The 26,809-nt window shown below is 37.9% G+C and overlaps 1 protein-coding gene across 5 annotated transcripts in view; it reads left to right on the top strand.

Annotated features, from left to right (window-relative positions):
• The window catches only part of nAChRalpha5 (nicotinic Acetylcholine Receptor alpha5), a 52,090-nt gene extending 28,223 nt beyond the window's left edge, over positions 1-23,867 (top strand). For 4 of the 5 annotated variants that reach the window (XM_070277216.1, XM_017243407.3, XM_017243408.3 and 1 more), the window contains exons 5-13: positions 8,227-8,562; positions 8,787-8,862; positions 11,890-12,084; positions 12,964-13,050; positions 14,522-14,631; positions 18,594-18,745; positions 18,996-19,118; positions 19,206-19,344; positions 19,579-23,867. In XM_070277216.1, the coding sequence (XP_070133317.1) occupies positions 8,227-8,562; positions 8,787-8,862; positions 11,890-12,084; positions 12,964-13,050; positions 14,522-14,631; positions 18,594-18,745; positions 18,996-19,118; positions 19,206-19,344; positions 19,579-19,731 (1,371 nt within the window). In that variant the 3' untranslated portion in view covers positions 19,732-23,867. Of the gene's footprint in view, positions 1-8,226; positions 8,563-8,786; positions 8,863-11,889; positions 12,085-12,963; positions 13,051-14,521; positions 14,632-18,593; positions 18,746-18,995; positions 19,119-19,205; positions 19,345-19,578 lie in introns of those variants that run through there. The other variant, XM_017243410.3, reaches the window with a different exon arrangement.
• Positions 23,868-26,809: the final 2,942 nt, after the last annotated feature.

Below are 26,809 nucleotides of genomic sequence, written 5' to 3'. Positions count from 1 at the left end.
CAGCTGGCGCTTCCTTAACCTCACCTCGCACATATATGGCCTATTTGCAGACAGGACACACACATATCCTGGCTGACTGGCAGTGTCGAGCAAATTACATGCAACGTCATGTGGCATGTGCGGCGTTTGACTCATTTTCACCTTTTGGATGGGCGGCCGAGTGGGCGGGCTGCATTCATCAGTTGAAAAAACTTTTCTCTAACTCACAATTGCGTAAAGGGGGGGAGTAGGCACTGGTCGTCCTGGTGAAAGGGTAACGGGAAAGAAAGTGGCGGAGGACTGGAAAGGTGGAAACTGTTGGAAAAGTCGACGCGATGCGAGGCGTTTGCTTTTGTTAGTGAGACAACCTCAATTCATATTAGATTTACATTGCATTTGTTCGTATGTGTGGCTTGTTTGTTTGCCTATCCCGCACAAAGTTGGGATTCAGCAAAATGGAGCGCACAAACAAAGGGCACTCACACATGAGGCATGAAAAGCAAAAACAGCAACGCAAAAAAGTTGCTTCTGGCATACACGGCACATGTGGCAGTAGCAGGGGCTGCTCTGCGGGTAGGGGCAGTACCAGGAGCAGGAGCTGTTTGGGAAAAAAAGAAAAACGAAAACGGTTCTAGACGCTAGAAAACTGCGCATTCAGTGACGCGCTAAAAGTCGCATACACAGTAAATAAATACACAAATTTAAGCAAAATAAGAAAATTTGAATGGAAAATAAAGTAAATATCTGAATCGATCCTAAAATAGATCTAAGATTTATTTGCCTTGTTCATTTGTCATTAACCTTAAGCTTAAACCATTTGAATGTGTTACAAATTTAGAGTATGTCAAGAAGAAAATATTTATTAAAATCTGAGTATAACAAGCCGGAGGCATAGGTGGCGTATACTTAATTTTTTTGACATATTGCGTATACGCCTAGTACACATACATCAAAAGCTTATCAAGCGCACGAGATAATCGTAGTTTCTTTAAATAAAAGTTTTGGTAAACTAAAGATTTTATTAGATACATTATTATTCTATTTTAAACGCCTATTTTTACACAAAAAATATAATTTCTTATTTTCGATTATTTTTCGACTTGCAAAGATGTCCTGACTTTGAAACGTGCATTTACAATAAAACACACCCGTACACACTTGGCATGCAAATAAAATGAATAAATAAAATTTGCACATGTGCTTTCACACCTTGTGCCAAAACATATAAACCAGAGGGCGGACTGGCGGTGACGACTGGGGGTGTGGCAGGATGGCGGGGAGGCTGGGTGGCCTGGATGGTTTGGATGGTCTGGATGGTCGGCAGTGTGCCGGGGGGACGGTAAAGCAATGAAGTGCGAGTTGCTGCTGGTGCAAAATGAAGTTGAAAGACGGAACGAATGGGCACAATGCGCTGGCTGGTGTTGTTTGTTGCCGCGCTGGGTGGCAGTAAAAACTGCAGCACGCACACTCGACTCGAAACGCAACAGCGGCGGCAATTACAGGGAGAACTGGGAAGGCAGCGCATAAAAACCAAAATCGGGTCATTTGGACGGAATGCCGAGCGGGAGCGAGTGAGAGATGTTGCCACCTTCGAATGCCAAACTAGGGTTTATGAGCCCTGTGGTGTACTCAAACTTTTATTGCCCCCTGTAACTGTAACTGCGACTGTAACTGGCCCGCTTAGATGTCACGGCAATCAAAAGTTGTTAATGCTTGACGGGGAATCGTAATCGTAAGGAAATTAGTTGCATATGGTGCGATAATAAAGGATATTGCCCTCTTGCCACATTTTCAGCTCTCCCTGGTTCTCTGGCCGGGCTCAGAAAATATTTTTCTGGCAACTGCAGGTCGCCAGCGCCATTAGTCGTCCGCTGGGACATGCCAGCACTTGACACTGCCCATATTTTAACTGCTAAATGCAATGGCACCAGCTGCATTTGCATATTTTTTTTTTGCTGCTGCTGCTGGTGCTACCTTGCTTCTGCCAGGATCTCCGAGAAATTGAAAGATTTAGCACCTGCTATGACTCCGCACGGCGGCAGAAGCATTTCAATTTAAAACGAACAAAGGAAAACGCTTACTTTGAGGGTTCCCGGCTTTCATCAATTTCACTTATCAGGCAATGTCAACACCATCGATTCCTTTCTCTGCCGCCTGCTTTCAGGAAAGTAAGCTTTGGAGGTCGAACTCTAAACGCACACTCCTTGAAACCTTGAGCATACACTCGATAGGACTTCACTTGCTATTGATTTATGCAAAGCCCAGGTTATAATTGCCTGCCAAAGGAGTGAATTGTTACAATGAAAAGGACACCGCCACGGGGGTCCTGTAGCTGTTCTTTCCCCCCTCAGCTGGAACTTACATTTCCATATGCGATATGAGATTACTTTATGGGGGAGTGGGAGAGCAATTCCCCCTAGTTGTGGCCACCAGAATTAGAACTGGGGTGGCGTCTACTTACCAGCCTTGCTATTTTGGTAGGCCATCATTCCAGGTTCCTCATGTGTGGTGTGCTGGGAAATGGTTATGGACATGCTTGGCATACTTTCGCAATCGCTTTCAATGCATTTTCGGCTGAGGTTCTGGCTGGGGGAGCGGGCTCCGCTCACTTTCACTTTGATTGATGTTGTTGCATGTGCAAATGACTGCGACGAGAGCGGAATGTATCTGGGTGCCTCATACACCATGCACCGTGGATGGTGCATCGTGCCTTGTGCACCACACCCTGCACCCGTCCTCCTTTTTTCGTCCCCAGATAAAACTTTGTCAAATGAGCACAACGTCACAAGCAAACAAGCCGTGGAGGGAGTCGTGGATGTATGTGATGGCAGGATGGTTATCCTGGCCAGTAGATTGCTCAATGGCTTGTGGTTGGAATTGGGACAGCGCTTTGACCCGTTGCTTTCATAGCCGTTGCTAACATGATGGCGGATAATCCTCACAAGCTTCTGAACACATTTGTATAACCAAGTGAAAATGAAAACTTCAGCCAGCTAACTGTTACATGCTCTTGCGGAAGTACTTTATGGCCCAACGAGATGTGAACCACAAGGTCTCCAACACCAAGCGATTTTTATTGATTAATTGTACGACAGCCACAGGATTCAGTATGGCGAGGACCCAAAAATATAGAAGCTAGAGATTTGTATAAAAATCAATTATAAACTTTGTTTGGTAACCGCAACTAAGACAATAATAATTTTGGAGCCTGAATACCTCCAAGGTTTTCTGTCAAAGAGTTTTACCTAATAATATAATTGTCAGGACTCCCCGGCATTACAACTGTAATTGGTTTCAGATCCCTGAATCCCTTCCCAGGGAATTAAAGGTTTCTTTGCCGTAAACCCCCCTAAAATTGAAGTTGAAGCTCGAACGAAGTATACGAGCAGCCTCTCATATCTCGATAATAAAATCTCCATTTAATTAACTCGTTGTGTGCATTGAGTATTTCAGATACCGATACATATCCTTTTGCTTTCCTTTTGTGTAGTAGGCACATACACATACACATATTAAAAGATATTATCCTCATGTTTCGGGATGTGTACAATGTTCATAGGAGTGGCGTTTGTTCAAGTCCTTGCAAATATTTGTTGTCAGCTAAAATAATGGAGTTTCGAATGTTTGCCATTCGGGCTCATAAACATTTGTTTGCTTGAGGGAAATTTGAATGCCGCGGAAATCACTTCCCATGCCCTTAAAACGCTCAAAAGGACCAAATTAATTGTATATTTCGAGTCTACACGATGCAGAAACTGTTCGGTAAGTGCCTTCACTCGCCTCTATACATTCTCGCACTGGCGCTTCAATGAAAGAAATAAATATTTAAGTGTTTTTTAATTAAATGCGCTGAGTAATTGAAAGTGCAGTTCGCACTCTGAAGCGTTTTCGGTGGTGAATAAATACATATTTCGGTTGCGAAATAATACAATCGTTAAGCGAAACACTTAAAGATTTTCATGAATGGCCCAGATGGAGTATAATTCTTGGATTTAACTACGCTGCTGTATATGTAGAGTTAAAATATTCAAGACTTATAATGCAGGAAATGGCTTTCATTCCATCCTGTTTCTTAAAATCCAACCTCTCAAATGGATAAAAACCTGATTAGCCAACAAACCTACTTTCGGCATTTTCTGAAATCCACCAGCATGACAAATGGAATGGCAATTATCGGAAACTATGCTTAAAAAAAGAATGAATGGAGAAATGAAGGCAAGGCATAAAAAAGGAGTTCTTGCCACGACCTCAGCTTCAGCCTCAGCCAGGACATCAGCCAAACAAAAACAGGACGAGGGGCAAACGAGGCGAAAGAGTGCAAATAAAACAACTCCCAGGCGCATTAATTAAAAAGCAGCAGACAAAGCGAGGCTCAGATTAATTGGCGTCAATGGGAGAAAGACAGCGGCAGTAAAGGAAGCTCAGATAAGGGCCAAGACACAGGACTCGGCACAGGGATATGGCGGTGGGCTAGGGCGGAGGAAGTGATTAAGTAGGCGCAGGACGCGGCGCGGGTAGGAGGATCTGAGTGAATATCAACGGATATCAGCGGAAAATGAGTAATGAAGTCGAGATGGGGCAGCCATTTTTTATGCATACAGGACAATGAGAAACTAGGCCTTTTATGGGTGTATGAGTGTATGGGTATACGAGTGTACAAGTGTGTATGGCAATGTGCGTGGGGAATGCGCGCCGCGTTTTATGCTACATTTTCAGCCGGCTTCGAGTTGGTTTCTTTTTTAAATTCCCCAAACGTTGTTGGGTTTTGCCATGTCAATGAACCGACTCCAGCTCCGGCTCCGACCACGGCCTGTGTATTCTCTTCGAGCCAGTGTGTGCTTTCGCCGTGCATATGCAAATTTCCGCATACCGAAAGTTGTCTTTGGTCGAAGGCGGCGGCGCGAAAAAAAATAACAAAAATGCCAAAGCGAGGGTAAATAAAAACTTCTGGGTTGTAATAATTTTGCCGTTTGCTTTTTCCGCTCATTTAAAATTCCACAACTGCCGCTCGCAGCCACCATTTATTTATACACACACACATGTACCACATATATATAATTATATAGCCATATATTCTTTTTTGACACTTCCAAAGGAGCATATGTACATCCAGACATACACACCTTGCCACGCACACTATTTGAATGCGAATAAGCTTCGTTTCAGTGCTGGCTCCTTCACAGAAAAGAAAAACATCAGAAAAATACCAAAGGCTCGGCCAGGCCACTGCTCTTTTTGAATGTTTTTTTCATTCACTCATTGCTTTTCAGGATGCAATAACAACCTCTGAGCAAAACAGTCGCCATCAGCCATAATGTGCATACTTCTATATGCATTACGTCTGGTCCTGCTCAAGTCTCATTATATTTTGATACTCTTCTAAATCCTTATATAATACATGTGCTTAGAGTGGAGCCTACAAACTATTTATCGTTTTATTTTCAGATTATGAAGACATTTAATTGAGTACTAGTCTTAATGCTCATTCTCCATATTCAATTAGAAACCAATTCATTTATCTACAAAGTGTACTTACACATTCGACTAAGTCGAGTCTGAAGACTTTAATTAAGTCTACCTTTTCACAGTCTTTTCATAGAAAACTATAATTATGTAAGACCTTTTCATTTCCACTGAAATGTGAACTATAATGCCTAACCGAAAAGCTGAACTGGAGTTGCTTAATAAAATGTCCTACAGAAATACAACTCTTACTGTAAATTATTCAAAAAAATATTATAGAAACCTTAAAATACATTTAATATTTTTAAAATGTTCTCCTTAATTACCACGGCCACTTAAAATAAAAAAAAACAAGAAAGGAAAACTAACTTCGGGCGGAGCCGATGTTGATATACCCTTGCAGTTAAGACCGGATATATATCGCAAACATCGGATATAGTTGGCCGATCCTTATGAGAATATGATAATATAAGCCAATTTATTATAATACAAAATTTAAAACAAGTCCCAAACTTCTATCTTCAAAAATACCAAAGTTGGCATTTCTACCAAAAACCATATCCGATCGTTCAGTTATATGGCAGCTATAAGATATAGTCGGCCGATCGTTATGAAATTTAGCATGTCGTATTATTTTGCCAAAAATAGCGCTCGTGTAAAATTTGAACTCTCTAACTTTAAAAACACTGAAGTTATACCATTTCCGATCAATCAGTTATATGGCAGCTATAGGATATAGTCGGCCGATCCGAGCCGTTCCGACTTATATACTGCGTGCAAAGGAAAGAAGGGTGTGTGCAAAGTTTGAAGTCGATAGCTTTAAAACTGAGAGACTAGTTCGCGTAGAAACAGACAGACAGACGGACAGACGGACAGACGCACAGACGGACCGACGGACAGACGGACAGACGGACATGCTCATATCAACTCAGGAGGTGATCCTGATCAAGAATATATATACTTTATAGGGTCGGAGATGTCTCCTTCACTGCGTTGCACACTTTTGACCAAAATTATAATACCCTCTGCAAGGGTATAATGAATTCCATCACTGACGACTAAAAGACTAAAAGGACTCTCTCGGAAGTCTAAGGCAGCCAAATTGGAAGGCGTCAACAAAAACTCAATTTCAAAAACGGAATTTTATTATGTCGCTTTTGGAGGAATTTTGCTAGCCATCCGCAATCCTGCAACCCGGTACCCCTTTCCATCCACTGCTGACTGGCAAAAACGAGCCATGGCACACTTTTTAGCGTCAGGCATTTGTTTTCTGCGGCGGTCGCAGTCGCAAAGTGCTCGCAAAGATATAAGTATGCACGGGAGTGTGGGAGTGGGGCGAGGAGATAGATAGCTGGCCGAAATGGACTCTGCTGCAGTCAAGTGCAATAATGTAATGGCTATATTTAGCCAGGCCCTCACACACACCCGCCCACATAGCGAGACACGGACACGTTCCATGTTTGCTTTTCCACTGCGTTATGACCGAAATATTACCAAGTCCTGCCACGTCGCTCCTTTACAGCGTTATATTTGCAGGATGCTTCGATTTTGTTAGAGACCACACCCCATCCTCCCATCCCGATGGACACCAGAAACCATATTGACATCGAACTGGTCTGGTCGGGAGGAGCCTGCGGGCTTTTGGCTATACTCTGGGCAAGGCAGCTCCATTTCATTTCCACCGCATTCCTGTCGCATATTCGGGCCCATTTGGTGATTGCACTCTGGCCAACTGACTAACAGAATATGCTTTCTGAAAATATTTTTGCGATGCGATCCCCGGAATGCCGAATCATTGCCAATCCCTTTCTGTGGGCCTTGACTCTCTTTGTTAGTTAAGCGCGAGAGATTTGGATTTTGGCAGTTGTTTTCATTTTCCAGGCGTGTTTTGGTTTCACTCTTTTTTGTTGTTTCAGGCCGAGTGGACCATGAATATTTCAGTCTTTTAATTGTAAATTACACATACGCCCTGTGTGCGGCTGTTGAATTTTTTAGTACCAGTTTTTTGGCCCTGGATTCATTGTAATGCGCGGATTCGGGGATTCGGTTATTGGGTTGCATCCTTTGGGACCGTCAGCTGTGGTGCATTTCAAAAATTTAACTCGCTTGATGAAAGCCCGCATGGTCAGAAAGTTTTTTCACTTAAAGACTATATTGATGTACTTCTGAAAGTATTGTATGCACAAAAAAATATCCATAAGACTTAAATCAAGTTAAAGAATGGAACCTTAGCTTTTGTATTTAAAATTTCTCTTCCATAAAAACTTTCAAGAGGAACAAAAGCTGGAATAATCCTTTAAATACCAAAGAAATGTGTTTTAAAAAGTCCTCTTAAGCTTTTAATCCTTAATTCATAGTTATACATCACTTTATTATTTTCTATGCTTGATGTATACTTTACCGGGTACTAAGATTAGAAATGTTTTAAACTTTTTAATTTACCAGCAAAAAAATGTAGAATTGGTGATTTAAAGCTTTTCATGGGAAAATAATCTTCATATCCGGTCCACAAACATCCCAAAAAGTTAGTTCGTTTTTCAATTGAATTTTTTGCCCCACATGAGTGAGTAACCAACCAATTCCCACCGCAGCTCGCATCCGCTGCGGCAGGAAATACTTTATAAAATAAACTTTCATGACGGACTCTCAGTCAAACCCAGTTCACTCTATGAATAAAGTTATATGCTTCCTGGGTTTTTTCTATGTTAATTATTAATACTTGATTCCCCACGACGTGTGTAATTAACATCCTGTTTGGGATGGCGTTCTGTTTCTTTTTTTCAGGACGAGAAAAATCAATTGCTGGTCACGAATGTGTGGCTGAAACTGGAGTGGAACGACATGAATCTGCGCTGGAACACCTCGGACTATGGCGGCGTTAAGGATCTGCGCATCCCGCCGCACCGCATCTGGAAGCCGGACGTACTGATGTACAACAGTGCGGATGAGGGATTCGACGGGACATACCAGACCAACGTGGTGGTGCGGAACAACGGGTCCTGCCTATATGTGCCACCCGGTATCTTCAAGTCGACCTGCAAGATCGACATCACGTGGTTCCCCTTCGACGACCAGCGGTGCGAGATGAAGTTCGGCAGCTGGACCTACGACGGATTCCAGGTTTGATTCAGTCTCCCGCGCAAGCAAGGCAACCAGGAAGTACTCTCTTGAAGAACTCGTAGTTGTTATGCTTGACCAATCCGATAATTCGAGATTATTATCATACCATATGTACTATATTTTTATAAAGCTTTATGATTTCCCTCATTTACCGTTTTGCATTGATTCGATGCGAGTGAGATATTTACATTATTCTCCCCTCTCCCCGAATATCGTATAAAAAGCTGGATTTACAATTACAAGATGAAACTGGCGGTGATATCAGCAGTTACGTGCTCAACGGCGAGTGGGAACTACTGGGTGAGTAAGCCAACGTCCTCCTGTAGGAGCGACACCCTTCCTCTATATCAAATACTTCCAAAAACACCCAAACTCAGACTCTGAGCAATCGTTCTCACGTTCTTCAGATTCAGATTCAGACAGATAAAAATTGAGATATAACTCAGTACATGCTCCCGATTCCGATTCCGATTCCGATACCAATTCTGTGTGTGTGGCGTGGAAGCTTATACATATTCTCCGCTGGCTCCGCTATAAAAAAAAAGGAACTTTCTTCTATCCATTTTTCAAGGAGTTGTCCGTCCGACTTGCGTCTGATTTATGGCGTACTCGTCCACGCAAACAGACACACTCACAAATATTTTTCATATCTCCTACTCTCTATCTCTATAACTTACTCTATTCACTCCCGAGCAGGGTTCAAGCTGCGAACTAAAGTTCCGAACTCGTTCCGTTCGAAACTCCGACTGTGTTGCTCATCGATATGTGATTGAAACCAAGACATCGCCCACTTTCAATCACCTAATGATGACAAATATACATCACTGCTTTTTGACACTCTCCACCGTTCAATCGTTTGTCCAATCAAAATCTGATCAAAATCTTAAATTCGAGGTCAATGAATACGGAATGAAGTAAGGCACTCTCTGAACCCTGTTGTTATTCCACCCAAGTATACGCTACAATTTCTTAACTTCTTTCGTACTTCACCCGACTTAACCCACGCTTAACCAGTGTTCTCCCACTCACTCTACTTTCAAAACAATTTCTGTTTACAACAAGACTATCTCAAAATTTTTGGGCGCTTTAACTTTTCAAGTCCGAAATAGCCGCGTAAACGTTTCGTTTGCCCTCAGCCAAGCTCCGCTTGGAGGAGCATAACTTTAGGTTTCGAAAACAACCTAAATATGCTGCTTCAATGCGGACATAATAAGTATTGTTGCACTGACAAAGAGGTAAGGCCCGGCCCTGGTTTGCAATTCTTTTAGATTATTTTTCGTTCCTGGAATCTCTACGTAATTATCATATTTTAAGCATTAATCGAGGCATGTGGCAAGCTTGTACGATAAGAATAAACACGAATGCCGATTAGAAAATGCTTAAGTGCTGTACATAACCAGTATATAATTGCGTTTTACCAAAACAGGCCAAGACAAATGAGTATTTTGCTTAATAGAGTATCCAAACGATAAGATGGAAAGAAGACAGCATCTGTAAATACCACATAATTATTAGAGAAAAGCAACCATACTATAACTAATTAGGAAAAAGCTTTAAATTCCCCAATACTGGTAGTTCTCAATTAAAGCCTTGATTGCGGAATCCTCAGCCACTCCCTAATTTTAGAAAGCCATTCATATTCTATCCGAAAAGTTGCTGCAAGTTGAATAGGTTCCAAATAGGAGTTGCGCTCTTTAGCTGGCTATAGAAACGTGCCCTAGAACCAATTAAGAAATTAAAAGACAAATAGTCCTGCATCCTCTCACGTATATGCACTATAAATTAGTGCCCATACAGACACAGAAAGTTTTCAACTCGACACTGGCCACAGAAGTGGAAAAGAAAAATGCTGAGCAACAAATTTTAATTTTATTCGCCGAGTTCTTTTGTTGCTCCTTTATGGAGGTATTTGGATTTTTCTTTGCATTCAAGTTAGTTTTAATTTTGGGTTTAATGTTTTGGGGTTGTTTTTTTAGGGGTAATTTTTGTGAAGTTCTGCAAAGTTTTTCGGCGGTTTTTTGCATCTGTTCTTTATACTTGCTATTCTTTATTTTCGATGCGCATTTGCGGTTTTTTGTGCTCCACCAGCTTATGCAAATTATTTTGAGTTACCAAAGTGCTGCCAGATATTTGTTGCCGGAGACTAGACCGGGAGGACTAGACCGGGCACAAAAGTAGCTAGGTCATTTTTAAATACGCAGCCGAGGCGTTTTGTTCGCAGTCTCCTTCCCTAGTAATCCCTTTGGTAATCTTGAAGTAAGTTGGGCAGATAATTTAGCCGGGAGTTTAGTTGTCGCCCACTGCCGCCTCTCTTTTGGGCATATGGTGAATGCTTTTGGCCAAAAGTTTTTATTGCGAATATGTTAGCAAACAAGCAAACTCCGGAAGCAAAGGAGGGGAAAAAGCAATTAAGAGGCTGAAGTTGTCAACAGTAAGGGTTCCATGGTTTTTGAATCATTTTAAATCGAGAGGAAAGTTTTTAGAGGAAGCAGCCAAGCAGAAACTTTCAAACTGCAAGGATGTAAGGAAGAGAATGGCTACAAACAGCTCAGTTTAAGGCCTTTCATCAATTACTCTAGTAGGCACGACTAATTATAATAATCTTACATTATAACTTTGATTATTTCGATTAAAGTTAACCAAAAACACACAAAGAAACACTGAGACTCTCTGTACAACACTCTACACGAAACTTATTTTCTCAGATTTAACATTCTTTTGCATTCGAAAATATTCCGCAAGGAAATTCTTATCTCTAAGTTACTTTTCTACTACGTATTTACATTTGGAAAGCAAGTGCATAAAACTTTTCCCATAGTAACTGCTCGGCTTCACTCTGCTCTGCTCGTACTTAACTTTACTTACAATTAGTTGCCTAGACAAATACAACTCTTTCCGAAACTAAGTTCACACTCAACTAAACCCGAAACACCGACCCAAAAACATTCCCCGGCATGCACACCCACACTGCACACACTTCTCTGCATATCCACAGCAACACACACGTCTATGAACATCCAAGAACTGTAAATGGCAATCAAGCTTCAAGTACAACACCACACTCCACTCTAGACTTTGATCTCCTCTGCTCTATTACCATATACGCTTTTAACCAATGATCTGCTCTACTCTACTCTACTATACTCTACTATACTCTATACCTTGCTCAACTCTTGTAAAAAGCTCAAGACAGATGCTCAATGCTCAGACCAAGTCCTAAGTAAAGACCGCCACAGATACATATCTGAAGAATACATATTACAGATACCGATTTTGAGTAAGCGTGTGCCGTGTAATAACTAATTGTGTATGGTTGAACAATCGCAGGTGTGCCTGGCAAACGTAACGAAATCTATTACAACTGCTGCCCGGAGCCCTATATAGATATCACTTTTGCCATCATCATTCGCCGACGGACGCTCTACTATTTCTTCAACCTGATCATTCCTTGTGTGCTGATTGCCTCGATGGCCCTGCTGGGATTCACCCTGCCACCGGATTCGGGTGAAAAATTATCGCTGGGTAAGTAGGCCGGGCATCGAGGGTCTCCCCCGGGCACCTACTGCCACTAACTAGGAAAGGGATAGGGCAACATTAATTTGAAACCACTTACGCAACACAAATACTCAACGAAACTTAAGGGGGGACCACACATGCAAACATCTCAAGAGCCGCTTCGAAAAGTATTTGCCAAGTACTTTTTAAATAATGACAGCCTCGTCGGCGGAGCAGGCTGCGAATTTCAAATTAGATGCCTTTCATAATGCTGTTGATGAGCGCTCCAAGGACCTTGCCCATGACTATCCGACTTACTGACTACCAGACTGGCTGACTAGCTGACGCAGCACATTACCAGTTATGGCCAAACGCCCTGGCCACCCGCTCCGATGGCTCTTGCCGCTGATGATGACGCCACAGTCTCCGTTTCGCTGGTAAACAAACTATTGAACTTTTAATGCCACCCTGGCTGAGTAGTAAAAAGTGTTCAACGAGCCGGGCGTAAGGAATGCTCCTGCCGACTCGAAATGTGCTGTCAATCGCCCGCTCAGGGAACATTAGTGGGGTGGAAAATCAGTGAGGACCGACGGTGGCGATGGCCGAGTACACAAAACTGAAATAGAAATAAATGGCTGGGAAGTGGGTGTTGCAAAGTGCACAGTATTAACAGCTTAGGGTCGCAGGCGCTTCAAGGACACTCTAGAATTCCTTGACTGATGTCAGCCACGAGGAAATTCGAGTTATTTAGCTTGGACGAGTTACAAGACGCAAACGGATGGTTAGCTCTAAATCAAGAAGAACCCCTTACTTTAAGCCAAAAAAGAGACAAAAGTACGTCACGGGTTGGACCGGACTTCTGTTCTATGTGATATTTAAATAAACATCTCCCCGTTTGACATCCAGGTGTTACCATCCTGCTCTCCTTGACCGTGTTTCTAAATATGGTTGCCGAGACAATGCCGGCCACTTCCGACGCAGTGCCATTATTGGGTAAGATCATTTTGTTTACCAGTAGTAGTCGATGGTAGAGCTTCTAGTAAATGTATATCATGTTATCGCTGTCTACTTATTGCGTTTGAGTTTTTAATGCAATCCATTAAGCTAAACATCCATACTTAAATAAACTATACTTACATTCTTGTTTATGAATAACTTTCAAGTGCCGTTGCATATTCATTACATAGATCCATGCATTTCTAAAATGATTTTAAAGTCCGAAATAAAATCCGATGATTTTATAATATTAAAACCTTGACACACAATTAAAATTAAAAGATATCAAATTGATTTAAAGCATTGCTACTTAAATATACGTTTCCTTGGACGTCAAAGTCAAGCCTACCATAAAATCATTGACTTTGAGGTCTTACAGGAAAGTAAAAGCTGATGCTGCAAAAAGTTAAACTAATTCGTAGAGAAAGAAAACTGTCTAACCGAGTAACCAAAAGGGCATAAAAATGTTGATAACAAACCTTTAATGTTTTACCAAAGACCATTTAATAAAGTAAATACTCTATATATATATAATCTGATCTTTAAATATCCAAAAACTGATCGATATATAAAAATAACACGAGTTGGTTTGAAAAATGCACACATTTGACAACGAGTTTCTTGCACGCTCTAAGTATTTTTTTATTTCGGTTGTCGAATAAAATTTGGTAAAAATCGTAAGTAAAGCTGTTCAAAATAAAGAATAAATTGGCTTCAAATTTGTAAGAAAAATATAAAAACCTAATTTCAAAAACTTTAAAGAGAACTGCTCTACTATATAATATTGAAGAAAAAAAACGACAACCAATTAAAATATTTTTCATAATTTTGTTTACAAAATTATACAATCTTCGATTCGAATATATTTTATTCAAAAAGTGCATACGAAATTGCTATTATATTTTTAAATTTCTGATTCTACGTACACTTTTCGGTGTCTAACTTCTATATATACAATAACCTATTCCTAAAATATACAAGCTAAAGTTAAAATCGTGTGTGTGTGATTTAAAAACAAGATGTAAACCTAAACGTATTCTTCTCGACAATAACATTTGCTATGCCTTTTAAAACCAACAAAACCAAAATAAGATGCTAACAATCGACAATTCTGCATTAATGTACTAACTAAAATATTTTGTACATATTTCTTGCCTTTTTTCTTTCTTTCAAACAAACTATGTACCTTCTGCAAAATTATATGTGCTCTTAAAATTCATATAATCCAATCAAACCAAACAAACACTCTGAATGAACTCTGAAATATGCGTTGCCCCGAACGAACCAATACAATCAATATCGACTACTGCCAACCCAACTTAAAAACAATAAAACTAATCAATTATCACTTGCACCACAACAACAAAAACCCAAAACAAAAACAATCACAATCTATTTACACACCCAACGAAATGAATATATATATGAATACTTATATATATTGCTGACACGCCCAACCAACCAACAGGTACATATTTCAATTGCATAATGTTTATGGTAGCTTCATCCGTTGTGTCAACGATTTTAATATTAAATTATCATCATCGAAATGCTGATACGCACGAAATGTCCGAATGGGTAAGTTTCAAATAGGTCAACCCACCATCCATTCCAAAAAAAACCAACAGCAACCAACAAAACTCTATCCAACCAACTAAAAACAAAATACTGAAATAAGAAACAACTGCAAGAGCGACCATCACTCATCATTTATAGCTTCAGCTAGTTCTCAGTGGTCACAGGACTGCAGCCTCAGAGGGAGTGTCCTTTTTGCTTCCTTCATTCGTTGCTCTGCCACAATTGCACCAAAAATATAGAAAAAAAAGAGTATTGTACACAGGGCACTGGACGATCCCCCAGATCCCTCGACTGCTGCGGGCTTTGTGACCACTGTCGCATAGAATTAGCATTTTTATATGATTTATCTCAAACAAAAGCGAAAAAAAATGACGAAATTTTATGCGAGAGCCATGCAAATATAATTTATGTGTTAGCTAGAGAAATGTTTTGTGTTAGCTATTACCACATTGTTTAGTTACTGGTTGTACTTGTGTTGTACTCCTCTGTTGTAAACCAACCCCCCTCTAAAATCCAAATTTCTAAGCCAATACTAAATTCTATTCAGCAATTTTAAATGCATTTTATGAAGCTCATAAAATGTGATTAAAATTGAGCCGATATCAAATTCTCTGCATAAAACGGTTACCGAGGTGCTCTGAGGAGACTTAAAAATTCTAAATCGAAATTCGGTTGAGACTCAAACACAAGAAATATTTAATATTCTAATTCATAAAACCAGATCAGACCACTTAAAGCACCTATAGACCGTAGAATGCTATAAAACTGAAAATTTTAAATGAATTATAAAAAACGTATTTGCAAATAGTTGCACAAATAAATGTTGTTGCTTAGTATTATTTAATGGTTATTATTGCTGATGTGTCGTGCATTTATGTTTTATACACAGTCCTCCGTTTAGTTTTTATATTGGTTTCGATAGTTTTTGATGCCTACTTAGAGGCGTTTATGCAATTTGCCGCCGCAATTTGATTTTACCCCTCTTGATTTCGTTAGAATGACCTACTATACATATATATATATATCTGCTATTCGGCTGAAAAGCAAAGCTAAGGCAAAAACTACAAATAAATGTCAGTTGAGTTGAATTTGTGTGTGACCCAAAAACGTAAATCAAAAGAACGTAATGCTCGTATAACGATGTGCAAAAGCGAAATGCAGAGGAGGGAGCGAAAGCCAGTGCCGAGCCGAAATGTGACGGACGGATGTACAGAGTACCAAATGAATGTTGTAACCATCCAACATGTCTAGCTACTATACGTGTCTACTATAAAATAATTTATGTAATGAAAAATATCGTAATGTTGATGTTGGGCCCATATTTTGTACTTACTATATGTGAATGTAAGCCACAACCTCGATCCCAGCAAGACACCCCAACTATCACCCAACTAACCAGTCCCAGTCCTTTTTTGCTTGTAACTCTGTCACCAGTTGCACACCCGCTTTTGTATCTGCATCATTATCCCCGTGTACCTGCAAAAGGACCAACAAATATCTAAAAGATGCCAACGTCACAACTGCAGTCAAAATATGCATTTTGTTATGTGATGCACTGGTGTACGAGGTCCTGTAAGCGGTATTCCTGTCTGTATTTGTCTCTCAATCTATCTTTTTTCTCTATAAATTATGTATTTACTCTGTACATAGTGTCTATATATGTGTGTTACGAAAGATTATTGGATGTTGTGTGTAATTTTGTATAACGTTCTTGGTCTACAAGGATTGCGCAATTAGAATAAGTGTGGGTCCTGGAAGGTGCTTTTAAATTTGGATAAAGGCAGTGAATCTCTTACGGGGGGTTATCTTACTCAATGTATTGCTGTGGCAGTTTGTGAAATGCAATGAATAGTAGCCTTTAAGCAACTTTTTTTTAAAAATAAGCTTTCTTTTCTGCCTGTTCATATCAATAACGAAAGACATGACTTTATAGCCTTCTTCATAAGTCTGTCACGGGACTGCTTTCAAGTGGAAAGCAATTTCTACACATTATTGCAATTGCCTCGAAGTGCATAATGAAAAGTTCCGCTAGACGAGACCCAGAAAAGTAAGAGGAAATCGGGAATAAGGGCAGCTCAGTCGAAGTCGATTGGCTTTTAAGAGCTCACTCGCATGAAAAGTTTTGTATGGGTTTCGCGTAAGAATGCGAACGGGCAGGGTACTCCCATTCAGCACTCCATGCCGCCATACAATTGAATTTGGAACACATGAAGGAAAAACCAAAACGAGAAATCAAGCACACAAAGTAACCGAAGGCCCTCCGCAAGGATCTGGCCGGAGGGGGCAAGGTGCCTGACAGTTGCCCCAGTTGTGAGTTGTCCTGACATGGCACCGAAAATTGAGCCAATTGGGCGGGCAGGTGCATTAGAAATGTGCATGCACAAGAAGTCCTTCTACGACTTTCTCGACTGTCGCCTGGCACTTGAATTGGTCCCAGAGACCTCCGTTCTCCGTCCGCTACCGCCAAAACAGTCAGAGCTCGAGCCAAAGCCACAGCGAGTTCGGCCCGCCTGGTCCCGCGTTTCTGTGTGATAACAACAAATCAATTTGCTCAAAATTTGCACAAAGAAGAGGGGCGGCATTGATATGGATATGGCAAATGCCAGTTTCTCCATTGCAATGGTTAACTTTGCATTTAGTTTGCATGCCACGTCCTGAAGCGCATTTCCATGTAAGCTTCTCGCTTGTTAGCCAAAAAAAGAAAACCGCCAACAAGGAGTGGAGCTGAGCAACATGATAGAGGAGGCAACCGTCCAGGCCAGCAGGACGAAGGACGAAGGCAACAGTGGGAGTAGGGCTGGGAAGGGGGGCTTGTGGCGAGGGAGGTGCATGGACAACGACAGTTTCACACAAAGTGCAAGCGGGGTTGTCAACTAAGAGCGTCGGTTTTTCAGCTCCTCAACGGGAGCTGGGGCGGGATAAGCTGCAGGATTCGTGGGGGGGGGCGGAGAGGATCGAAACACATCCTGACTATCGATTGGCGTTTTTTGTGTCCTGGGGGATTTTTTCGTGGCAGCTTTTGCATTCTCTTCGAGGACTCGTCCATTTAACCAGTTTACTAGTCTAACCCGTTTTCTAGTTACCAGATGGGAAAAATGGAATTACGGCTGCGGTCATTGCGTTAAAAAAGTTCTTAAAGTTAGATAGAAAACTACTTGATATAAAAGGGAACTTAAGGCGGACTAAATAATAATTTTATCTTTAAAATATTGGTTCTCAAATCTTTCCACTTTAAATAAAAAACGGAATCCTTAAAAATTGAAATATGGGAAATAAGTCAAGGGTCAACTCGGTTTCGGCGTGAAAAGCTTCAGGGGGATTGTTTGCGGCTCAAGGGCTTTGGGCCAACTACTGCCATCTCAGCGATGTTTGTTATTTTTGTTAATACTATGTAGTCTTGTGTCTGTGTGTTTGTGTTCCGTGTTCCATGTTCCTTATGTGTACATATATCTGTGTTTGTACAGTAGATCATAAATTTTGCATGCACCATAGCTATAAATAAGCAGAGACCATGGCGAAAATCTAACACACTCCATCTCCCATGCTCTAAAACACAAATAAACGAATAAATATTATTATAGCTAAGTGTAATAACAAATCACCCAGCATACCGACTAAAATTCACCCTCGGAGAGCACCAACATGTTGCTCGCCTTCGAGAGCGGTGCTGCTTTAGTTGTAATCAAAATCGAATATAAATCATACTTGTGGCCATCTGTCTGTGTGTTGGTATCTGTTCATGCAAAATAGCCATAAATCGTGAAACGCCCGGTTGAGGTTTTCACACATTGTTGGCAAAAATACTCACACACACCCAGAAAGGGACACCCACAACACGAACCTTAAACACACGCAATTGGAGCTTACAGACACACACACACAAACATTGAATTTTATTTTTGATTTCATTATTTTCTTGGGCTCCTGCCACTAAACGTTTCAATCTCGCCACCTGCCGTTAGATACGCATCGTGTTTCTATGCTGGCTGCCATGGATACTGCGAATGAGCCGGCCGGGAAGGCCACTGATCCTGGAGTTCCCGACCACGCCCTGCTCGGACACATCTTCCGAACGCAAACATCAGATACTCTCCGATGTTGAGCTGAAAGAGCGGTATTTAGCCACCGATTTATGGTCCGAGAACTAAATCAGATCTTGTCAAATCAGACCTTTTAATAAAAAAAATAGACCTTAGCGATAATGTAACTCTTTCTCGAAAGATCTGATTTTTTTCTCCGGTCTCTCAAGGTTTTTGCTTTTGCCGAAACAACAACTGGAATTATTCACGAATGCGAAAGCAGGAACAGGAAAAATTATTCATTGTATTCATGGGTACTAACTGACTTTACTACCCCGATTCAAGCTCATCCAAGTCCCTGTTGGCCAATGTTCTGGACATCGATGATGATTTCCGTCACAATTGTCGCCCCATGACGCCCGGCGGAACACTGCCCCACAACCCAGCTTTCTATCGCACGGTTTATGGGTAACGAGTCGCAATTGGCCCTTGGGCTATCATAGGGTTAACTGGAACTTGTTATTCACGTCCTTTACCGTTTCCAACCACTTGCAGACAAGGCGACGATGGCAGCATTGGACCTATTGGCAGCACCCGAATGCCAGATGCGGTCACCCATCACACGTGCATCAAATCATCAACAGAATATGAACTAGGCTTAATCCTGAAGGAAATTCGCTTTATAACTGATCAGGTAGGTTGGAGCATTTGAGTTCTTATTTAGTGGAACCCATTCAATTATATAACAAATATAATAACATGTGAATTGAACTTTAAACAAGTCACGTTGCATGCTTTAGCACTCCAAGTACATATATTAAGCAACAGATTTTAATTGTTTGCCTCCTCTTTTTCTCTCCAATTTAACCCTCTCTATCTCTTTGAATATTGACAATAACCCAACCCATCAAATGAATTGAATAAACAGCTACGTAAAGATGACGAGTGCAATGACATTGCCAATGATTGGAAATTTGCAGCTATGGTCGTTGACAGACTGTGCCTTATCATATTCACAATGTTCACAATATTAGCCACAATAGCTGTACTACTATCAGCACCACATATTATTGTCTCGTAGCCATATGGGCGAGGTGGTTATTGTTATTGGTTTTATTATAAAATCAATTTGTTAATTATTAAATTAATAACGAAACTGTTTAAGTAAATGAAAACAACCAAAAAAAAAACAAAAAAAACTTTATAAAACCCTCACAAAAAAATAGTAAAACTCATAATATAAAAACTTTTTGACTAAATAATACAACTAAAAAAAAAAACAAAAACAAAAAACTAAACAAAAAAATTAAAAGAAGTTTAAAATTTGTCTCTAAAACACACAATAATTTAAATATATAACTCTCCTTAAAATGTCTTTCATAAAATCAAACATACACTGAAAGAGACTTAAACATCATATACTAAATCATTCAAGCTAACTAATTCCAATTTTCCTAAATCTAAAAAAAAAAAAACATCTAAACAAAAATTAAACAAAAAACCCCCAAGCTTTGCCCCAAAATCCCAAAAAAACTCACTCTCCTCCCCACAATCCATTAGCTATGTTTCTTCTACTGAACATACATATATATACAAATATATATGTTTGACAAACATGCAAAACGGGTATATTTTCTTTTTAAAATTTTATATTTTATAGGATAAGTGAGAAGTTTTCAAAAATAGACAGACGGATTTTCGAAACTTTTTTTTTTGACATACTTCTATGCGAAGTGCAGTATTTTTATGGCAACAAACACCTGTCAAACAGCCAGATCTTTAGTTTGAGAGCTTTATAGTGAAACAATGTAGTTGAGAAATTTCCAAGATTTATATGATAAAATGACATCCCAACGTTTTTGGATCTGAAAATGAATAATTGAATTTGTAACCCTCTTGAGAGTTGAAGTGAGTCCAGGGATTTGTTCCAAGCCGTTTTTGCTACGATTAGTACCTAGAACAATTAAGAGATTCCACGATATTCCCTCTCTAGACAGAACTGCATTTCCAAACACACAGAACCAATTGACCCAACATATCCTCTACTGACTACATCTAGTTCCCTTTCCCAAACTTAATTTCATTTAAATACGTATCATAAATCCAAAACCAAAGCGAAAACCTAAAAATATCCCAAAACCCTGTAAGCTTACCAAAACCAATAGAATAACCAATCTAAATTGGAATTACAAACGATCAAAGAATTACTATATGATGGAAAAAATAGTGATGGAGAATAATGAAAATTGAATTGAAATTAAAATTGAAAGAATACAATTAACTATTTAACGGGAAGGCAGAGTAAATGAGCCCAGAATTGCGTTGGTAAATGAAATGTTTCCGAAGGACCGCATTTCATTCTAACTGACGTAGCACGAGACAAAGGAATTTTGAAATTTGAATGGTTGCGAGCAATAATATCTGCGTGTTGATGAATTGCATGATTTTTTGGTGATGCAAACGATGATCGAACGAGCTATTGCACGACGGCCTCGACGGCGGGCAAGAGCTCGCTCCTTCAACGCATTGAGAACAGCGATCCTATATACAGTCTAACTTTCGGTATTGATTTCACTCGTTTTGTAATTTGTTTTAGCTATCGAAATGCGAATACTCAAAGTTATAACACTGTAAGACCAGAAAGCAATTCACCACAGATCACAAACAATCGATCGAGGGAAAGACAAACAATTACTCGATATTTACCAATAACAATGAACATCACAAGACCCTGTAACACATGACATGCCGGTGCATGGGTAATTATGTGCTTGCTTAAGTATAGAGTGCACAAAACATACTAGATCACAGACCACAACAACCAAAACATATAAACCAAGGAGCTTTATACAGATATATACTATATGTACATATATATGATCGAGTTGAGCCAGACCCGAAAAACTCAACTTTTCGTATATCTGTAACCCACAAAATCCACACAAACACTCGAGTCCAGACAGAAAGTACGACTATTGTTCTATACAAGGATATTATCTTGCAGTATGTTACTGTCCGCTAACTTTCCAAGCACACAATTTCTGCCACAAAACAAGAGATACAAGCACTAAAAATCTTAAAAATTACCACTGCCTGGGAAATGAACACGGAAGTGTATGGGACCAGATGGAGTATTCAGTTCGAAGAAGAGCCGTCTAGCAGTATGATTTTTGTCGATAGGCGACCCAAGTGCTCCACTTAGTCCTTGAAATACTTCTCTAAACAGATCCCTACGGCGAAAAATATTAAAGACAGCAATACCTACTTTGACAAATTTCACACTAACTTTTCTTTCCACGTCGAAGCAAAGAAAACGTTCGAAATGAAATTAGCTTTATAATTTTTAAGTTACAGTTATTCTGCTTCTAATTGTAAATCTTGTGCAATGTAAACAATCAGAATTTTTCTTTGAATATAAACAAAATGAACAACCAATACATAAGCAATCGAACATATAGATCACAGTAAAGAATAAAAATATGTCAAAAATAAATACGGATTAACGGAAGGTAATGGAAAGGTACGATTAGTAAATAACTATGTCATTCAAATTAGACTAGGCTACACAAGAAATACCATAAACTGTATGTATTTGAGGACTCTCCCTGCAGAGCTATCAGAAATCGATTGGACATGTTTGCAATAGTCTTACACACGAGATCATTAAATATATTGGGAACGACAAGCAAATCGAAAAACCGATAAAGAATATTGAAAGTTTTTTTTTTTAGTTTTGTTAATTTCTCTAGCTTAAAAATAAACTCAGAGATTTTGTATGACAAACTGTACAAATTTCTGATTAAACTTACTACATTTTTGGGTTGATTTATTTTAGAATGGCTTGAATTAGTATAAATAAGATTTAGCTTTTGATAAACGATTGAAAGTGTAAAATAATATGAGAACTTGAAATATTTTGAAAGGTGAAATTCTTTTTAAATTTTGTTGAATGCCCACAAAGGCAGTAAGAGCAGGTGGGGTTTTTTCTTAATCTTTTGATAAAAATATTTTTTATTTTTTATACTTTTCCAATACTTACGAATGTCAGTGAGAACTCTTAACGATAGATTTCAATCCTAATGCTTAAGAAAATGTAACAAATAATAATAGTGAACATAGAAAACAAGCTGCCAGCATGAAAAATAAAAACAATAACTAATTTTAAATATTTTATACATTTCCCTCAATTGTGCTTATTTAATGCAAAATGAATGAAAAGGAAACCCAACTGAAATAGCTGACGAAAGTTTTCCAATAGCAATCAATAACTGGATCATGTTCGACACTCACATAGCTGATGTTGGATACAAGTTTTCATATAAGCAATTTTTAAGAAAAGCGTCACCACAGTAAATAAATATATAGGAAATAGAAAGGCTCTATAGGCTGCAAATTTAATCGAAAGAATTGTTCACAGCCAGGCTTCTGAGCAAGTTGATTGAGATGGAACTAATAAAGTTAAATGCATAAATCGAAGGTTTGGCGAATAATTAGTTCATCAAACACGACACACAGGTATACATATATAAAATATGCGTACATATATTATATATATGTGCACTCTCACAGGCGTATATACGTATATATCTATCTGAGTATGTATGTGCGGGCATATATGTGTGTATACTTCTTTTTTACACTGACAAAAATTATATATATGGATACATCGCATACTATGTAATAAAATAAAAATAAAATATTTGAAGCAAATGATGAACATTTTTCCTACAACTAGTTGCATTTAAATGAATTTTAAAAAAATATACATAAAAGGATATATTTATTAAAAACTAAAACAAAAAAAAAGGAACAAAATAAATAAAACACAAATCCAAAATCCTTTCTCTACTGAATAAAAACACATAACACTTTAAATTAATATTAAACTAGTCATTTAAATGGGGTTCAATGAATACCAAGCAAGATCAAGCAAAATGAAATTGTAACCTAGAAATATTTAAATTAAAATAATTTTAAAAAGTGAAAAAGAAACAAAGAAATAGCAAAAAATAAAGCGCTGATTTTTTATGTCGTTATTAGTATTTAAATTTAAATAATTGCATATACATAATACATAATTAAATAAAAAACAAAAAAAAAAACAAAAACAAAAAACATAATATATGACATACCAAATTAGAAGAAAATTGAAATTGGTCATTTTGACCTAAATAGTAAATTATAGAAATGAAAAATAAAAAAAAAAAATGAAAGAAACAATGAAAAGACAAGATGGAATCCCAAGTAAAACGATTGTAAAATTTTAATTATTATTATTCAATAATAAAAACAACAAAAAGATTTGACAGAAATACAGAAAAAAAAATATTTTAAGTTTTATTCTCATTTACATCTTAAAAATATCAACTGGAGATCACAAGAGGAGCGATACAACTGTGAGAGCGATCTAAGGCGAGGATCTTTCTGCACCAACACGGATCAACTCGGAAAGGTAAATTCTGTTTAAATCTAGCGACACTAGAGTAACTAAGGACTATGGTAATGTTTATAACAAAATGTAAATATATTTTATCAATGTTCATGATATCGTAACTCATTATAATATACATTCATTGCAAAAACACTGTATACACTGTAAAAATTAAAACTTAGACTATGTAGTAGCGAAAGGCAAACGAAATGTTTTGCATAATCAATGAATAACTTGAAAATATTTTTGACATTTATATTCAAAGTGGTAAAATTTCATACATGATTTAAAAGATATAGACCTTTTGAAAATTTTACTAAAAGAAAATTCTGATTCCTCGCGCAGTTTGTCAACAACCGGCTGAAATTAAAATCCTCTTCCTTCTTTAGAATCCTCCTATTTAATAAAAATGTATAAATAAATAACTAGCTAGCCAAACCTACTGATTTTAGCTGCAGCTAAAGGAATTCTGCGTGTATGTATGAACTTTATTTTCATTTTATCCATTTTGTGGACACTTGAATCTCTCAAAAATTCTATATTTAAACCAATATTTCGGCATGATTTCTTTAAGACCTTCTCTTTATTTTCAAAGTCCACACAATCTAGCTTAATTATCTAAAAACCATACACAATAACTTTAGTTTTGAGTCATCTCTACCCGCTTGTGCACTTTTTCTTATACATTTGCTTTTGCATGTTACCGTCACATCATTATCAAGTGTTGTATGAAATATATATCTATGTGAAAAATAGCTAACATATTATTTTATGTAATCCTGTTTCTGATTGCCAACACACCCGCGAGTTTCTTTTGGTAAGTATCTATACATTATATTTTTGAAATAAGTTATTCAAATCATTTTCATTTCAGGACATTTCTACGCCGTTGAAAATTCGTGTTAGCCACAACACCGGAGGAGTACATTTTGAATTCAAAATTTCACTCAACTTTGGTTATTGATAATGATTTTATATAAATTCTGTAATTTATAACCAATAAAATTTATAACGTTTATAAAAAGCTCTTATATTTTTACTGCTTTAAACGGGCATAAAAAAGGGGATTACCAAGTATAGTATATTACCAAGTAGGAAACTCACAGGATGATCAGTGTAGCTGCAATATAAAAAAAAGAATATTTTTTCAAAAATTTGTATTTAACTAAGGAAAACTTAATTCGTAGCTCATTAGAAAATTTAAATCGACTTCTAGAAATACGCCATTTTTTTGGGATAAAAATAAAGAGGCCAATGAAATGTTTATACCTTACTAAATCAACGTAAATTAAGAATATAAATACTGCACAAATTTAACAAAATGTTCTTGGGGGTATTTCTACTGAAAAACAGCATCCTGGCTTTTAATTTCCTACGAAACCTTATATCATACGGTTCGTCTATAGTATAGATAGACTCTATACGAACCACCGGAACCACTTTTCTAAATTTTTCTACTTCTACACATTGGCACATTTGCTGAGATTTATACCAATGCTTCAATATTTGAACGTTTTCCAATATTCCATCTGCAGTTATTAAATTCTGGTTATTTCAATGAGAATTGGTGGTGGAAAATTTCAACAGTTTTAATTTGTTGTCTCTTGAATGATTAAAAAATTCTGGTTTTATTCAAGAACAAGATCTAAAAAATTGAAGCGTTTTAAAACATTTTAAAATATTTTCAATATCGAATTATAGAATATCGTATATAAAACGATATTATATATATAACGAAAAGTATATTTCCGTTTTTCCGTTTCCAGTTATATGGCAGCTATAGGATATAGTCGGCTGATCCTTATAAAATTTATTAGGTCGTATTATTTTGTCAAATATAGCATTCGTACAAAAACTGACTTCTCAAAATGTAAAAACACCAAAGTTATAGCATTTTCGATCAATCAGTTATATGGTAGCTATATGATATAGTTGCCCGATTTGGCTGAATTCAACATATTATTTTAGAATAAAAATATAAATATTTTGTGCAAAGTTTCCAGTCCCTACCTCAACTAGAAGTATTTTTGGCCGCTCACTTCATACAAGCCGGACCACTGTCGCGAAACCCACCGAAAACTCAAACGTTAAAACGAAAAGTGTACATTTGAGAATATTATTTTTGTTAATTATTATTAATTTTTTGTATTTCAACTATTTATTGAGTATTTAATGGGGTGTTTCGTTTAGTGTACTTAGATTTTGTTTTGTACTGGGCTTAGTTGTTTTAAATTGTCTATTTGTTGTTGTGTTTCGTAGTGTTTTGGAGTATTCGTTGAGTTTTTGATTTTATTGTATATATTTTATTTATTTTTATTAATTATTATTATTTATTAAGTATTCATTATTTTTGTAAAATGTGATATTGAGATAGGAAAAGGACAAAAATTTCCGAAGATTTGCTTTTTATTTGCGTTTTCTGGGCATTTTTGTTCAAAATCACAAGTTTTTGGCTGTTCATAAAAATAGCATAAAAATAGTTCATACAAAAAAATATTTTTCTTCTTTTAAAATAATCGTGGTCGAATTATTTTTTTCAATTTTTTTTTTCAATTTTACAACACTTTTTCAATTTTTGAAATTTTTCAACTTCGCGGTGCCGAAATAACATTTTTTTTCGGACTGTTTTTTCGGCACCGCGAAGTTGGAAAACGTATAATTAGTGTTGCAAAAAAATATACCCCGATATTTACAAGGTGTTCGATAGATGGCGCTCAAGAAGTTACTT

This window comes from Drosophila bipectinata, chromosome 2L, assembly GCF_030179905.1.
Source record: "Drosophila bipectinata strain 14024-0381.07 chromosome 2L, DbipHiC1v2, whole genome shotgun sequence".
NCBI lineage: Eukaryota > Metazoa > Arthropoda > Insecta > Diptera > Drosophilidae > Drosophila > Drosophila bipectinata.
The sequence above is the reverse complement of the archived record's forward strand: the minus strand, read 5'-3'. Positions and strand labels throughout refer to the sequence as shown.